General features: G+C 36.7%; 1 protein-coding gene across 1 annotated transcript; it reads left to right on the top strand.

The window, feature by feature from the left end:
* Nucleotides 1–537: 537 nt before the first annotated feature.
* On the top strand, nt 538–16,856 carry slc25a10b (solute carrier family 25 member 10b). The gene is made up of 11 exons (XM_028459606.1): nt 538–1,029; nt 4,217–4,336; nt 7,006–7,126; nt 7,217–7,259; nt 8,459–8,500; nt 8,585–8,628; nt 8,709–8,779; nt 12,554–12,646; nt 12,733–12,810; nt 15,481–15,537; nt 15,790–16,856. The coding sequence occupies exons 1-11, from the start codon at nt 940–942 to the stop codon at nt 15,889–15,891; spliced, it is 861 nt and encodes a 286-aa protein (XP_028315407.1). The 5' UTR covers nt 538–939; the 3' UTR covers nt 15,892–16,856.
* The last annotated feature ends 1,190 nt before the right edge of the window (nt 16,857–18,046 follow it).

Below are 18,046 nucleotides of genomic sequence, written 5' to 3'. Positions count from 1 at the left end.
AGCGCGTCCACCATGTGTTTGTGAATGTATACCTGCCACTTTTGATGCTTTCGAAGCATTTGGTGTGAATGCGCCAGGGAGCAGGTTCAGTTTACCGAGAATGTTACCATGGTTACACACTCATAATAGAACTTACCTCGCTTTCAGGAATGGAATATTCCAGAGTTTTCCCTAATTTGAGCCGTGAACATAACCTGCTTTATAGATTACCCCTCAGAATTATTATTATTTTACTTTTCCTAGTTTTTTGTTATTTTTTTGTGGCGGGGTAGAGCTTCCATACTGATAAAACTAAAAAAAAAAAAAAAAATCTTTCAACAACCCTAATAAAACTGAGCCGTTTATTTCCTGTGTGGCTGCTCCAATCCAAACCATAGACTGAAAAACACAAGGCCTGCGTCAGCCTTCTTAAAGAGACAGACCGAGTACTGACGCTCTGTGCAGACAGAAGGAGAAGCCTGTCTCTTTAAAACCACATGACAGTAGCCTGCGGTGGGAAAGTGGTGTGTGCGTGTGAATGTGCACGGTGTGTCCTGACTGAGCTTCGCAGGCTCTTCCAAACACAGCCCGACCTTTGTATCTCAGCTCTGGGGTCGATAGGCAGCTCCTCCGTGCACGATCACAATTGGCTGTTGCTTTTTTTTTTTTTTTTAACGCAGATTGTGGCTGAAACGCGCGCACACGCAAACACACGGTTATTGACACACACGTGCACACAGTGTGCTGAAGCTGTCTCTTGAACCTAAAGTCCTCTGTTATCGGCCCGTTGGCCGAGTCCTGTGAGCGCTGCTCTGCGGGGAGTAACGGTCCAGGTCCAGGAAAACACCCGCTCAGACCCGGGGAGGAGGAGGGGGGACGGAGGGGGGACGGAGCTTCGAGGCGGACCGAGAACAGGGAAGTGTTTGCTGCTCAGCTGCTGCTGTTACCGCCACAGATACAATGACGGAGAAGCGGATGTCGCGGTGGTATTTCGGGGGATTGGCATCATGTGGGGCCGCTTGCTGCACACATCCTCTGGATCTACTGAAGGTAAGACCAGGGCTGTAGGCCCCAAACACACACAGATCCAGCTGTTTACAGCTGGAGAGGACAGGGTAAAAAGGGTAACTGTAGTTACTAACAAGTCCAACAAGGATTCATTTCAATGGTCTTATTAAATAGTTAGTACCTTCTAGGTATAGGGCTGCACGATTATGTCCTAAATAATAATCACGATTATTTGGATCAATATTTTAATCAGAATTTTTAATCAAGATTATTCATCCTCTTAGGGAAAACATCTGTATTTTTATTTAAGAAAGTGTCTGGAGGTGCATTAAACATAGCCATAGTCCCCGGGATTATTGATACATTTCCGGAGCTTTTCTACATAAGCTCAATGTGCCGCACTCAGCGGTTTCGGTGGGTTCAAATTCCACATTTGACATTTTTTTTTTTTTTTAATTTTATTTTATGTTATGATATTTAACATGGCAAATTCCACCTTTTAAAATACATTTCCGACAAAAAAAACATGTTAGGGTTAGAGATAGAGTTAGGGTTAGGGAGAGAGTTAGGGTTAGGGCTAAAATAAAAGGGATATAGGAAATATGAGCTAAAATACAAATGACGGAACTTTAAGACACGTGGTGCACCTATCACGTGACCTAAACTGGCCAATATGGGGTGCTGCGTATCCATAGAGTGACAGTCTACAGATACGTTTAACGTAGTCGTAGCCACAGCCTTTATTTAACTACTTTTTAACAAACAATATGTGAACCCTTTTTTTTTTTTTCTATGAAGGGCCGATAATTAATCGCAGTGGGGGCGCGGGCCAAAACTAAACATTCATGTTACAGTGCATGAAATTAAATAGAAAGTGTCTATTTGTACGATGCCGTACGGACATCCTTCGGTGCTATTGGTACGGTTACCAAAGTACACAAACGTAACATCTTAGGGTTCAGGTTAGGTTTACGGTTATGTTGTAACCCAATATAGCAACAATTTTTAGGGTAAGTTTTAGTCTTAGTCACGCGACATAAACTGACCAATAACTGACCTATCACATGACCTAAACTGGCCAAATAGGCGCGCTGCGTACGGATAGAATGTCGGTATATTGATACGGCAATCGTACAGATAGCCACTGCCAATTAAATATGCCAATAACATCACTGTGCAAAATAAACACTTGAAGTGGTTTTGAAATTGAAGAACACTTTTCTTTGTTGTGTTTCATGGCATAAAATTATGAAACATCTAAATGTCTTCCAAGACATTTAGTGCAATACAAGTTCAACAAAATAGGACACAACATACCCACCTATACGATCAAAACACTACATTTTACCTGCCTTGAAAAAGCTCAAGAAAAATAATGTAATTAGACCTCATAATAATGATAAGAATAATAATGAAATTAAATAGCGTTTTTCAAAGAAAACTCAAAGACACTTTACAGGAAGCTTTAGATTTCTTTCTCATGAATCTCTGTACTGTATTACATATTTTTTATAATCTAAAAAATATAATCAAAAAACTTTCAAATATGGGAAATGGGCCAAAACTAATCGCTAGCGGGCCAACTTTGGCCCTTGGGCCCCAAATCGGAGGGCCATGGTTTAGAATGCAAAAGAAAAGCTTTAAACAAAAATAATGATAAATACTAAATGTACTCTATAAGGATAAATACACTGTTACATAAGGAAACATTAGGCTTACTGACTATTAGGGTTGAGAAAGTGCCTGATTAGTTATGCAGCAGAGCCGTATTTTAAATGGAAAAATCACAGATGATCAGGTTAATTTAATTGTGGAGGCCAAAATCGTACTCACGATTAAAATGTGATTAATTGTGCAGCTGTTCTTATGTAATATGTTAAGGTTTAATTTTTTCAGACCCCCCCTCCCGTGCCAATTTACTCTTCTTCTCCTCTAAGGGACAGCATGTGTGAGTGAGTTTTGTGAAAAGTTGAGGAAGCGACGACTCCTAAAACATGCTTTTTAAAAGAAAATGAAAACCCTGCAGCTGTTTATTCATGTGTAAACAGGCACGAGATCAAGGTAAATAACCACAGGTAATATGGACATATTAACCAGATAAGGCGTTATCGTAGTAAAAATATCCCAAGCTTGTATTGACTTTCAGCCTGAGGCCCACACTGAGAGCAGTAGTTTTTTTTTTTTTAATGTTGTGCCAGTTTATTCTTGTTGAGCTCACCTTAAAAAAACTAAAAAACATTTTTTTAGTTTTTTTTTTTTAAATGATCTGCAAACATTTTCAAACTGCAGCAACAGCAGCACATGACCTTGATAAGAGTAACGGGGCCTGTGGAGATCATGTGCCGTGTAAGTGAGTACAGGATGTCTACAGTCACATTGGAAACATGGTTAATGTCTGCTCTTTGAATCGTTGTCGAGCCTTTAGTTTGTCTCAAGCAGTAAAAACGTGACTCAGTGCGTGTGACGATATTTCGATTCGGTGATATATCCCGTTTTTTTTTTTGCACGATCAATTATTGATATGCTCGAGCTAAGTATCGAGTTTTTTATTTATTCATTTTTTTCAAAACCTTTTCTGCCTTTTCCCTAAAATGTGCAGGTAGGTCTTCACAGAAATTTTGTCACTATTTGTTGAAGAAACCAATATATTGTTTACTGGAATAATGCACTATAATGGTGTCACTGGTAAGAAAGACCTTGTTTTTTGTTTACAGAAAGCACTATTGGAGATACTTATTAGTTTACATTGGTATGTTGACACTTATTTACAGAAATGTTGCACATTAAATTCATTTCATATTCAAAATTATGAGACAAATTTACGCTTGCTCACAGACATTTTCATTACATTACATTAAAAAAGGTGAAGATCAACACCTAAAATGGTCAAACCTAACCTCAGAAAAATATGAGTGAAGCTTTCAGACGAGCCTTGTGAGACAAATTAAGAAAATACAGGGGTACTTAATAATAATAATATCGCCCTTTCCATTTCAGGAAGTAAATTCAGTTTTATCCGTCCGCTTTCTGCAAACCTGAAAAATCAGTTCCCCTAAATCCCCTCATTGGTAAAGTCCGACTATAGGATACTTTTGAAAGCACAGAGAAAGGAAGGAAAAAGATGATCTTTTTCCTCTCTGTTCAGAGCTCAAAAAGACACTTTGAGAAGTTCCGAAAGTCTTTGGTTGTGTGTCAAACACGGTTTCCTAACACGAGGTCCACCTTTCAGGTTCATCTACAGACACAGCAGGAGGTGAAGATGAGGATGATGGGAATGGCCGTTCACGTTGTGAAGAATGACGGACCGATGGCTCTTTATAACGGCCTTTCTGCATCCCTGTGTAGACAGGTAAGTGTGTGTGTGTGTGTGTGTGTGTGTTTTAAGATACATGTTGTTGCTTGTTCGTAGAGCAATGGTTCTCACACTTTTTTGGCTCAAGTACCACCGTTTGTCTGACTACAAACATTTGCTCAGAAAACTATTTAAAAACAACAATAGAGCATAATGACGGAATGAATGAGTGATGACACACATTTTAAAGAATCTCATTTTGTACGGAAGTGGAATGAAAGAATATTTAGTGCAGTGGTTCCCAACATTTTTGAATCGTGACCCCCATTTTGATTTCACATTATTTTGGACACTCAAAGTCGCTTTACAGAATTAAGGGATTATTCTTTCACTCCACACTTAGTGGTGGTAAATTAGGGCCCTATAAAATTTGTTTTATTTTTCCCAAATTCCGTTTTTTCTACTCTAATTTTTTTAATTCTGTTTTTTAAAATTTTTTTAAAATCATTTTTAAAGAAAATATTAGTTTTTAACTCCTGTGAGGAAACAAAATAAATACTAATAAATAAATAAAAAATCCATGATTAAACAAAAATGCATGTAAAAAAAAAAGATACAATTAAAAGGTAGATATAAATTGTAGTGACATGGATTATTCTGACTGCTCATTTTAATTATTTATATGTCATATAAAGATGTATGAGAACAGCATTAATGTCACCCAATTTCCTCTCAGGGATCAATGATTTACTGAATCTGATCAGATTTAATGATTAAGTTTTGATCAACTTAGTTTTCTTCTGTAGCTCTGATGAGATGTTGTTAGAATGTAACATTTTAATAACGTTGCTCCAATGGACTTTTGTTTGTAAACCAGAAGTTACCACTGAAACGGTTTGTACTTGAGGTAGCTTGCTGACTGTGAATGTGTACCTACGAGGCACGGACTAAAGGCTGGAATAAAAAGAACTAAAGGACAACACGGACTGAGTTATTCTTAGTTAGCCAGGCATAACAGATCGAACACTGAGCAGGGGAAGATGATTAAAACTGATCACGTTCTCACGGAGCACCGCTGCGCTACACGAGAAACGGTTGGAGCTTTACAGACACAGCAAAGTTAAATGGGCACTGCTCGTGGCTCTGTATTTAGGATGTTTTGCGTTGTGTTTGACGGTGTTTGTGGTGGTTTAAGATGAGTTTAATGCAGCCAGGACAGGAGGGAGGTCGGTGCATCTCATAAGCGGTCCCCGGAAACATTTCCCCATAAAATAATGTTCTTTTACCCCACGGTGCCAGCGTTTCATGCCGATTTTGTCGCCACTTAAACTATAACACCGGTATAGATATAGAATCAACTGAGCTTTTTCAAAAAGACAACAAACAAAACAATCTAATATATTTCCATTGTTATTTCAATTAATTTGATTTTAAAATCAGTTTTGTTTTTATTGTACCTGATGCTTGGTCGGTTGATCCGTGGTTTTAAAAATGTCTTATCATTTTTATGCTGACGATATCCAGTTGTACTGCTCCTTTAATGACTGAGTTTCACTTTTTTATTCTTGGATTGTATATCCTGTATCAAAAACTGGTTGTCATCAAATTATCTCCAGATAAACTCAAACAAACAGAAACTCTGATAAAACGGTCCTCTGATTAAAAACTCCCTTGGTGATCTGGCCTCATCTGTTCAAATCAGCCTCAGAAAACCTTGGGGTTGTGTTTGATCAGTCATTGTCTTTGGAGGGACACTGTCGTCATCGGACTAAAAACTGTTTTTACCACCTGAGAAATATCTCTAAAGTGAGGTATCTGATCTCCCTCAATCACCCCATAAATACTTTTGTACCCAAATACTAGGGATGTAACGATTAATCGTAAGGCACTTAAATATCGATTCATAGGTATCACGGTTGATATCGATTTTCTGAAAATTGAATCGCAGTACATTTTTTAAACAAATTAAAGCTATCTATTTATCCTTCTCTTGTGCAAATGCTGAGGTGGCGGGCGGAATCTGCTACTACTTTCTTTCTGGTCGCCTTCTACTCTTAAATATGTTCATAAATGACTGCTTACCCCTTTTGCATCGAAAGAATATCTGTAATATTACGTGAATATCTGTAAAAGTCACGTTTTTCTATTAGCTCTGTCTGCTAGCATATAGCATCTCTTCTTCACTGCACAGAATATCTGCATGGCAACCAACCACTGGGTTGAATAGGCTTCTTCTTCATTTGTATTATTCCTTTATTTATTTCATTCAAGATTTATTTTTAGTTAAATTGCATTGTTTTGAATTGTTTATCAAGGGATTCTTTTGACAAGGAAAATAAAAGGAAAGTAATAGTTTTTTCTAGTTTTTTCCCAAAAAAAAATAAAGGAATATTTTTCAATCATCATTTGTCTACAGTCCCATTTTGTAAAATAAATCGTGAGAGAATCGTATCGTGAACCATTATCGTGAATCGAATCGTATCGGGAGTTGAGTGAATCGTTACATCCCTACCAAATACATATGTATTCAGCAGAAAAAAGTGGATTTGGGGTTTAGTTACTCTTTAAGTAAAAGTACAATGACTGATTTAGAAATATATTCAGAAAAGTACAAGTACCATAAAAGCTACTCAGTTACAGTAACGTGAGTATTTGTAATCAGTTATTTTCACCTCTGGTTAAATGTGTGTGAGAAGAAGCCTAAATGTTGCCTCCTTTCTCCTTAGATGTCCTATTCCCTCACCAGGTTTGCCATCTATGAGACTGTGAGAGACATGATCGGCAGCACCAGTCAGGGCCCCATGCCTTTCTACCAGAAGGTTCTTTTGGGAGCGTTTGGAGGTGGGGATACGACCCGTTGGTTTGTACTTCCCTGTTTTTTTAACTGTGTTCTGCACTCATTCAGGAGCACGTTTCACTTCTGCCTACAGGTTTCACTGGGTGGCTTTGTTGGTACGCCGGCTGACATGGTGAACGTCAGGTAAACATACACCTAACTTGTCTATGTTTATTCGACACAAGTGAATGAACATTGTTTCTAAATGGAGCGAAATATGTTTTTCCCAAAATCAAGCAAAAATTGCACTGAATTAGACCTGGGCAATGTATTGAGATTCAAGATATATCAAGTTTTCTATTTTTTTTATAGCTTATTTTGTATTAAAATACTTGTTTTAGCAGTTGCTGCTTTCGTTACTTCTCTGAAATGTATCCATCTGTGCTTTTCTGAGTGCGTTCTAACCCAGAACTTCCCCTGAACAAGCCACACTACAGAACTCACTCACACGTGCTTGTCCCTTAGAGGACAAAAATCTAAAAGTGGCATATATTGTGCTGCTGTTTGTTCATAAATGTGTCTGTGTGGCATTTTTTCATGAGCAAATTTAACCATAATTGTCTTTCTGGTATGACTTTATTTAGTTAAAAATCTCGAGATTTATATCGTATATCGTCAGCTAAAATGAGCAAAATGACCGAAAAATACACAAACGGACCTCGAAAATATATTAAATACGTCAACAAAATGACCGAAAAATACGCAAAACAGCAAAAGACAACAAAATGACCCGAAGACATACAAAATGTCAATGAAATGACAGAAAAGTACGCAAAATTACAAAAAATACGTAAAAACATTATTGAACTCACTCACATGTGCTGTCCCTTATAGGAAAAAAAGCCCAAAATTGGTACATATTGTGCAGCTGTTTGTTAATAAATTTGTCTGTGTAGGATTTTGCATCGGCAAATTTAACGTAGAATTATCTTTTTGGTAAGACTTTATTGAATTAAAAATATCAAGAATTATATCGTATATCTCGTTTTTTTTTAGAAAAAATAACGAGATATGAGTTTTGGTCCATATCGCTTTGCCCTATCCTGAATTTATCCTCACATGGTTGTTTTGGTAAAACATGACATATTTCGAAGAAGGAAATGTCAACGCTCGTGCAATATAAGATGTAAAATGATGCAGTATTATGGAGTTCACCTTCTGAAATGGCAATAGCTACTGTAAATGGTATGAGCTACATGTATTGGGACAATATCATACATTTATACACAATACTTTAGCCGTATAATGGGAGGTCTTTCTTCGCTTGCATTTGGTGCTGTTGTGCGGTGTATAAATATAAAATTAATGACAATAATTAACTCCGTTAATTGTTTTCCTTTAAGGATGCAGAACGACATGAAGCTGCCACTCGAGCAGAGGAGGAAGTGAGTGTTTCATTCTATCTTTATCTGTGCAGAAAGTCTCTGTTTGTCAGTAATGCGATGCTCATGTAGTGTTTTGTCCTCCAGTTATAAACACGCTATTGATGGGCTGTTGAGAGTCTCCAGAGAAGGTAAACTAACAGTGGTGCGTTATTTATACTCAGCTCCACCCTGACATTCTATCTGATCTCTCTTCTGTTCTGTCATGCAGAGGGAGTGAGGAAACTATTCTCAGGTGCTTCCATGGCGTCCAGCAGAGGCGCCTTGGTCACTGTGGGACAGGTATGTCCCACTATGCTCGTTTTAATCTGCTTGTAAGTAGAATTAGGACCAAAGGTCTGGGCCTCCTTGCTAAGGATGCTGCCCCTGCGACCTGGCGATAGATAAGTGGAAGAAGATGGATGGATGGATGGTATAAACAACATGGGAAATGTAAAATTAACTTAAATTGCCTGTCACTAAGATTTTTCTTAGTGGCTTTTCTTAATGGTTTTTTTTTTTGTATTTTTCTTGTTCTATTGATTTCTTGCTATTTTATTTTAGCCATCTTGTATCATCAGTGGTCTGTTTTTGTTTTCAGTCTGTCATTTTGTGTATATTTGTGTGTTACCTTTGGGGACCGCCAGTTGCACTTCTGCATTGGACACTAGAACAAAATGACCCTAGCCCTTTGTAATTGATATGTTGTTTTTTTGCCCCAATTATGTTTACTGTGAAGTTGGTCTTAAATTTAATTTCAAATGGCAATAAAAAAAAGTCTTAAAAAGTCTTGAATTTAATTTGACTGAAGCTGTAGGAACCCTGATTACTTCAGGTAATTTAAAACATTGAAACATTTTTGTTGATGCAAAAAGACCATGTATTACATTATTTTATTGACTGTTTTGATAGCAGACATTTAGCTCAGATCATAGCTCTCTGCATTTGTTTAAAACCACATAGAAAAATTTAATAAATCAGACCTGGGCAACTGGCGGCCCAGGGGCCACATGCAGGACTCTGTGTAATATCTATGCCCAACAAAGTAAACAAACAAAAATATGTAAAGCAGCAAAAATCCACACAAAACAGAAAAAGACAACAAAAATGCAAAAAGGACAAGAGAAATGCAAAAAATGACAACAGTTATACAAAATAACTGAAAAATATATTAAACATCAACAAAATCCACAAAATGAACTGCAAGTATATACAGAACAACTGAAAAGAATTATAAAACATCAAGAAAAAACACATAAAATGACTCAAAAAACACATAAAATGGGATGAAAATATACAAAATGATTCCATAAACATATTAATGTATTAAAAATGATTCCAAATACACACAAAAATGGGACAGGTATGTCCCACTATGCTCGTTTTAATCTGTTTTGTAGGTATGAATTGGAACTTTTATGGTGTTTGTATTCCAGGTAATTAAAAACATTTTAACATTTTTGTTGACACAAAAAACACGTATCACAATGTTCAATATTTTCATTCTATTGATCGTTTGTTAGCAGGCATTTAGAAAAGGTCTCCGAGAGGCTCTTGACATCCGCTCATAGAATATCCATGTTAAATTACAGCCTGATTCAACGAGCATTAACGGAGGAGCGCTCATTTAAGAAATGGGGTGTGCCGGGGGGCATATGCCAGACTCTGTATAATTATTTATGCCAGACTAAGTAAACATACAAAATGACCTAAAAATACACACAAACAGCAAAAATAAACACAATGGACTCCAAAAACAAATAAATTACACAAAAAACCAACATAAATATGCAAAAAGCAACAAATTGCAAAAAAGGACAATAGAAATACACAAAATGACGACAATTAACACAAAATAACTGAAAACTGTACAAACATCAACAAAAATGCACAAAATGACTACAAGTTTATACAAAACAACTGAAAATAATTATAAATATCAAGAAAAATGCACAAAATGACTTCAGAAACACAGAAAAATGGGATCAAAATGACAACCTCAAAACAAAAAATGTACTAAAATGACCTCAAAATACACTTTGTTCTTGCTGTATTAATGCTCCGATTGATCATTATTCTAAATGCTGGCATGAATGTTAATAAAGTGTCCCTCAGATCAGACAGTCAAGTTTTTGTGGCCCCCGCTGTGGATAGAAGTAGCCTATCCATGGTATGAATATAAAATATGCTGCAAACATCTCTTGCTACTGATCTACAGCGAGTTGATATTATGTTGACATGCAGCTGAGACTGTACTTGCTGTTAAAGATTAACTGGAAGTGCAGAATCTGGAAAGTGACGGTGGCATTTTTTAACATCCTTCCTATAAAATCATAAAACTATAAACACTATATGCAACATTTCTAGATTCCATTAAATGAGGAAATGCATTTATAGATCATAATGAAGGCACACATATACAGAGAGAACATGTAAACTCTAAATAGAAGGATCCCAAGTCAAAGGTTGGGTCAGTTATAATTGATATTGTGTAATTGATAATTAATTACAATTATGGCATAATTATAATTGTAATTGTAATTTAAAAATCTGTTGCTCTCGTATCATAATTAAATTGTAATTGAGTTTAGATAATTGACTTTGTAATTGCCATGTAAATTGTGTAAAAAAAAAGAAAGTCAATTTTAGTTTTAACGCAAAACTTGGGAACCATGTGACAGTTCTATGTCCAGTTCTACACATATGTAGTTAACAATTATTAAAATATGTTTCATATCAAATAGAAATATAGGGCTATACTGACACAAAACAGGCTCAGATGCCACACTAAAAATATTAAAACCTATATTTTCATTGATTAGGAAGCCCAACAAGATAACCAATAGATAAGAAAGACATTAGATGATAATATATATATATATATATATATTATATATATATATATATATATATATTGTAGTTTACAGCTGATTTAGCACCCTTTATCATAAGAGATGCTAACAGAAAGCTAACACATGAGGTAGGTTAACTTTATGAGGTCATTTATTTCAGGCTCAATAATGGTGATTTTCTATTTTAAATGTACAAATAAGGACTTAAAATAATAATAAAAAAAAAAACTGCAGATTAAAGAGAATGAAACTCTTTAGAACTTTAATTTAGATTGTTTTTAATTTAATTCTCTTTACATGTAATTATACTAGTACGCTAACATTTGTACTGGTTGCTAGTTGTTATAAGCATTAGAGTACTGTATCTAGTATTAGTAGGGGTGTGCATTACCATGAATCTGACGATACGATGTCAACTATACGATATATATCCAGATACCAAACAATACGATATAAACTGCGAAATCAATAGTTACAAATTCAGCTTTACAAGTACTAAATGGTATGAAATACAATTTATTTAAGTTTAACTTTTGAATCTACAACAGATTTTGATTCTGTTAAGTTCTTTAATTCTTTAAAAAAAAAAAAAAAAAAAAAAAAGTGACCACATGCATCTCTAAAAGTGTCCAGTATGTTGTATGATAATAAAGGGTCACTTCAAGCTAAAATGCATTAAGTAGTGAGGTAGTTTAACAAGGTCTGATGTGGTTCACTGACACCTAGTGACTGGGCGTTTACGTGCTATGCATATGTTAGCTCAAATAAATTTTTTTTTTTTTTTTTTCATTAAAAAAACAGGATTTCTAAAAAATGAATTTGGACATTGTTTTTTATCTTGTTCCGTAGATTGTCCTTAAGTGACTTGAAAGACGCTTATAAATTTACTGTATTACTATTATTTTATAATTTTTGGATCGATACGATAATTGTATCACTATGTATTGCCAAATCGATTTTTTTCATACACCCTTAGTATTTAGTACGAGTTAAATACACAGATGGATTCATTCAGTAAGAATATTTAAAAATAATGTTTTGTCCCATGTTTGAATTATTTGATATTTTTTAATAGATTATTGGAAAGATTTGACCTGATTGGCTCTTTTTAAAAGCCCTTACATCAAAATCTTAAAGAAAAAAAGTAGCGTCTTGTTGTTGTAAATGTATTTTGACTACTCAATTTGTTTCCTCCGTCTCTTTCATGTGCCTGTTCTACGTGTAGTTGGCGTGTTACGACCAGGCTAAGCAGCTGGTGTTGGGGACAGGCATGCTGGGAGACAATATAATCACACACTTCATGTCCAGCTTCATTGCTGTGAGTATATGTGTTTGATATGAATTAAATTTGGTCAACATTCAGTTGAGTTGATCCAGTTGGAACTGCTTGTTCTTCTTCTGCAGGGAGGCTGTGCCACATTTTTGTGCCAACCTCTGGACGTGCTCAAGACCAGGTTGATGAATTCTAAAGGAGAATACACGGTGAGTGTGCATCAGCTCTCCTTAATCCTGGCATATGGTTCTGCGTCAGGACCAACTGCGTCAACGTGACGCAGAGGTCGGCCAACTGTAGTTCTGTAGTTCGCTATGCGATTGGCCGCCATGCCGCTAGAAGGGTTGTGGCTGTGTGTTGTTATAAATGAGCATTAATAAGCCCTTGTTTATCTTCCGGTCACAGAAAACAATGTTTTACAAGTATCTTAAAACGTAATTTATTTCTGGATTATTACTTACCTACTGTAAGTAAGTAAGTAAGTATTGTTGGACGCAGACATGAAAACAACGGTTTCAAAACATGCATTTTATTTCTCATATAACCATTTGTAACTTGCAACAGTTACGCTGGGGTCGAGGGGTCCCCGACCCCGCCGTAGAGCGGAGAATGAGCAGCGAGGTAACCTGGTCCATGGCTCCAGGACAGCGGTGTGAAACTCACTTTAAACATGACGCCATGTCTGGTCCTCTGGCAGCCTCCACAGCATGTTGGTCATTGTTTACTGTTAACTCATTGCGTTCTATTCACGTCCATAGACGTTATTTGGTTTAGTAATGTGGAGTGCCATTCACACCTAAAGATGTGAATTGTGTTTTTCGGCTATGGTTGCGAGGAGACAGTGTGACGAAGGTCTCCCATGAATATCTAACCCCCAATTTCCACTGGAGCTGATAGGTTTCCATTTTAGTCTATGTGTTAATTTCCACTGGGTCCGCTGCGGTGCGTGTCTGCTCCTTCCCAGTTGCGGTAGTCCGGTGCCCTCCGCCAGATATACGCAGGGCTTCTATTTCTGGCGGACACCGGAGCACGACGCATCAATCAGCACAGAGCAAATGAAGCTAAACAGGAAATTAAGCACGTACTGTGCAATAAAATATCGGGTTACTTTTCAAAATAAAACACTTCAGATTATATTCAAGTAAATACATCACCAAACGTCATAATGTGTAAAAAAACATTCACATCCACTATATTGATTCCTCTCATACTGTAACTACACTGTAAACTGCAGCAACTTTGATTTAGTTCATGTTTTACTGGTGCAGTTTTATCTCTTAAAAAATGTGTCTATGACAAATCTAGAGAGTCCAACCTTCTTGTTCTCCTTTGTTCGGAACACTGACCTGTTTATCTGTTTATTGTTGCGTTTAGAACACATTCTTTTAACCGCGTTCTCGCGCGATTATATAAATATTGCGAGAACTGCTCTGTCTCGTGACGTCACACTCGTTCAACCGGAGCGCACCACGGCGCACTCAAAACGCAACCTGTGTGAATTACCGGACGGCGCACAGCGGTGAAAAACCGGATCGGTGTCGTGGCGCAGCGGAGACGCATCCAGTGAAAACCCGGGGTCACTTGTACAATGATGTAGTGACCAACTGGTGACATGTAATTGGCAGCAGTGCCTTTGGATGAGAGATCACCTGCGATGTGCAGAGCTCAGAGGGAGAGGAAAGGAGTTTACGGGACAGAAAATGGCGCTACGAGAGTTGATGCTGAAGTTCCCAGAAGCCCGGTCTCAGTGTTGTTTTTGTAGTTTTATAGAAGAAAACCAATTTTGTCCCTAAAGCAAAAATAAAATAGCTTCAAAGTCACTAATAGATTTTTTCAGAAAAAGCCGTTTTTCCTCAGCCTTTTGTCAGAAACTGGAGATTTGTGTGAAACTTGCCTCTATTCAACTGCGGATTACAGAAGAACGAAACAAGCTAGAAACAAAATTCTTTTTTCTGATGAAAGTAGAGTCTATTCTTTCAGAATATGAAAATGGCTGGCAGTGAATGAGTTAATGAAACACACAAACACACAGTAGGCACAGAGACGAGGAAAAGTAGAGATAATAACAGTAAACACACACCTTTCGTGATTGACTCCGTTTGGCGGTGCTTCACGTGTTGCAGCCATGACAGGAAATAATAAAACTCTGACACTTTTAGTACGTCTCGGTTCTTTCTTTGACTCAATCTACTGTAGAAACAATGAACGCTCGGTCCCATAGTGTTTGATATCACCAATTTCTGCAGGCTTTGAGTTTTCCAACGCGGTGTCAAACATTCTAATTGGTCAAAGCATTGCTCAGTAACACCCATGAGTAACGGCACCAAAAAGTGGAGCGGAAAATGGCATTACACATGGCACCGCAGAAACCTGAATAAAAAAATGAATGTTTATTTCTAAGCCAAATTGCAACATCTAGTGGTCAAACTTAAGGCTAATAATGATTACAATAAATTTGACTGACATGTTAAAGTTACACACTTGTTTCCAAGCTTATATAAAACTTTGGCACAGTTGTGGCAAAGTGGGCTTTTGCGTGAACTTTTTTTGTACATGTTTCTTTGGCCTAATGTTTATTATTATCACCAAACTTGCTGCAGTTGATTTCATACATTTCAATTATTTCTGCTTTTATAGCCTTCCCTACTGAGAATTGGCTTTCTATTTGATGTAAATCTCTAGGGTCCTACTTCAATTTTTACAAAAATTAGCCGTGTAGGTCATATTATTAGCTTATGAATACATTATTTGTTATGGGTATGTGATTTTTGGAGAAAAGTGGCTGAAGCTTAAGAGGTTAATAATCCTTTCCTTTCCTGTCCGGCTGGTCCATCCTCTGCAGCTCTGACCGTTCTTTCTTTCTTTCTTTCTGTTTTCAGGGGGTCGCACATTGCTTACGAGAAACCGCCAAACTGGGGCCGCTGGCATTTTACAAGGTAACGGATCAGTCTCTCACCGGCAGAGATCATCTTAGAGCAGGGGTCACTAACATGATGCCTAACATAGCCCGCATGGACCATGTGAGGTTCCCTCGTCACCAATGAGCTCCATCTAAAATCTGATTTACTTGCCAGCCTTTAAACCCACACAGATAAAAACAGATGTAGTTAGTGCCCCTGGGTTAGAGTGTTTTCTGTCTCCAGCGTATAAATGTCAATCAAACTGTATATTTTTTATTTTTTTTCCAGGGTCTTGTCCCAGCAGGGATCCGTCTGATTCCTCACACGGTGCTTACCTTCATCTTCCTCGAGCAGCTGAGACAACACTTCGGCATTCGCATCGTGTCGTGACGCCGATCCGTAACCGAAGCTCCCTCTTCCTCTTCTGACGTCAGGAGGAGGTGTTTAATCACTGGCTGATTCATGCTCTCCTTCTCCTCTAGCTCTACCTCTTATGACAAAAAACGCCAGCATTTTAAAGATGAATCAAGACTTTTCCTTTAAGAAGAGAAATTGAGCTCGATGTGATAGAACTGGAGCAGCAGAAATGAGAGCTCTAGACCTTTTAGGTATGGAGAGTTATGCAAGGGCATTAGATTTAATAATGTTTTAGTGTTAGAATCAAATAAATCCAGATTATTTTTTCCTGAAATGAAAAAGTAAACATAAGCTTTAGCTACCGTAACTAAATCAGTTTGAAATGTTGTGATTTCTATTTTTCTTTTAAAGGCCAAACTCTAACCATGATAGTAGCGGCTCATAGTATCAAATCAGTCAGTGATATTGTTTGATTGAAATTGTACTTGTATGCAAACCCTGCATAGTCTCATCATTTGTGCCGTTCTTTAAACATTCTTCATGATTCCCAGGAAGTCTTTAAACACGCTGGTATTTAAGGGTAAACATGTTGCACTGATGGCATTGATTGATTATTGTGTTAACACACATTTACCAATAAGGTGACACATTTTGTCACATCTTGGTTGTTTGAGTCTAACATGAATTTATTAAGATTACTGTGATCGTGATAAAGAAAGAGGTTTTTATTTCCTTTCTTTGTCGAGTTGCCGGACTGAGAAACCTGTGATGAAATGCTGTATGTGGTAGATGTAGCATCTCCATCTGTGTCATTACTGCCCAGCCCAACCCTTTTCAATTTTTACCACTCGGGATGCAACGCTGACCTTTGATCGAGGCACATTATATAAAATCCAATAAATAATTACGGTGGCTGAAAAGTGCACATATTTACAAATACCACAATTTTCATAATTATCTAAAAAAAAAAAAAAATAGCAAAACACTTTTACAAATACCACAACAATTTACAATTTTGAAAATAAATTTACAATTGTGAAAACAAATTTACATAATTATAAAAAAAAAAATACAAATAGCAAAACACTTACAAATGTTGAAACAGATTTCCAATGGTGCATTGTAAGTTTAAGTGTTTTCATATTTGTTAAATTATTTTGGCTTTTTGTAAGGGTGTTGCAGTCATTTGTAAATTTGTTGCTGTCATTTGTTAATGTGTTGTGTGAAATGAAACGGAACGGGAGGGGGGGGGATTATTTTCAAAATAAAATACTCCGTGCTCTCCACTGGAGGCCCCGGAATGTCGGTGTTTCCTCTGCCAGAGTTAACCTCAGTAAATGGATGGATTTACGACCCGCCATGAAAACGGAGTATTTTATTTTGAAAATAATCCCCTCCCTCCCTTTCGGTTTTATTTTGCACAATACATTTAGAAATCATTGCAACACTTTTACAAAGGGTCAAAACAAATTAACAAATATGGAAACACTTTTACACTTACAATGTGCCATCGTAAATCTGTTTCTTTTACTATTTGGATTTTTTTTTTAGCTAATTATGTAAATTTGTTTTTAAAATTGTAAATTTTTTGTGGCTTTTGTAAAAGTGTTTTGTCTCAAAAATGTAAATTTGTTGTGGTATTTGTAAATGTGTTTTGCACTTCTCAGCCACCATAAACAACTGTACTAACTTTTAGCATAGAAACACGTGTTGTTGGCTCTAAATGTCCAGATGCTTTCAGGAGTTTAGAGAGTTTAAACTGCTTCTAGTTGTTAGTTGTATTGTCCTTTTATTAATGTCAGTGTCTTGAATACAGTGCCTGCTCTTGTCCTATTGCCTTATGGTGTCTGTCCTACAGGGGGCAGTAAAGATGCATTTAAACCTAAACTGTATCAGATCCTTATCTCAGGATTATAGGGCATCACTTGTAAAGTTGTCCATGCTAAAATAAACAGCATTTTTTTTTTTTTTTTTGCCATATTTAGCAACAAACCACGCTTAAAAAAAACTTGATTTTTTTTCATGTTACTTTTAACCAGATTTACAGCAATATTTCAGAAATGTACATTTGTTTTCTCGTAAAAATATAATGTTAATGTTAAATCTAAATGTCACGGGTGAAACTAAATATTTTGCAAATTTACTGGAAGTACCAAAATAAAAGCTCTCTTTCCGGTGAATTTGCATA

The sequence above is a fragment of the Gouania willdenowi genome, chromosome 1 (assembly GCF_900634775.1).
Source record: "Gouania willdenowi chromosome 1, fGouWil2.1, whole genome shotgun sequence".
NCBI classification, from domain to species: Eukaryota; Metazoa; Chordata; class Actinopteri; order Blenniiformes; family Gobiesocidae; genus Gouania; species Gouania willdenowi.
This window is presented reverse-complemented; position numbering and strand designations above follow the sequence as displayed.

Bases quoted from the DNA above. Each gene is read 5' to 3' on its own strand.
- slc25a10b (XM_028459606.1), top strand. From the start codon at position 940: ATGACGGAGAAGCGGATGTCGCGGTGGTATTTCGGGGGATTGGCATCA. The intron at 7,260-8,458 runs GTAAACATACAC...TTTTCCTTTAAG, and splicing joins GCTGACATGGTGAACGTCAG to GATGCAGAACGACATGAAGC. The intron at 8,629-8,708 runs GTAAACTAACAG...TCTGTCATGCAG, and splicing joins GTTGAGAGTCTCCAGAGAAG to AGGGAGTGAGGAAACTATTC.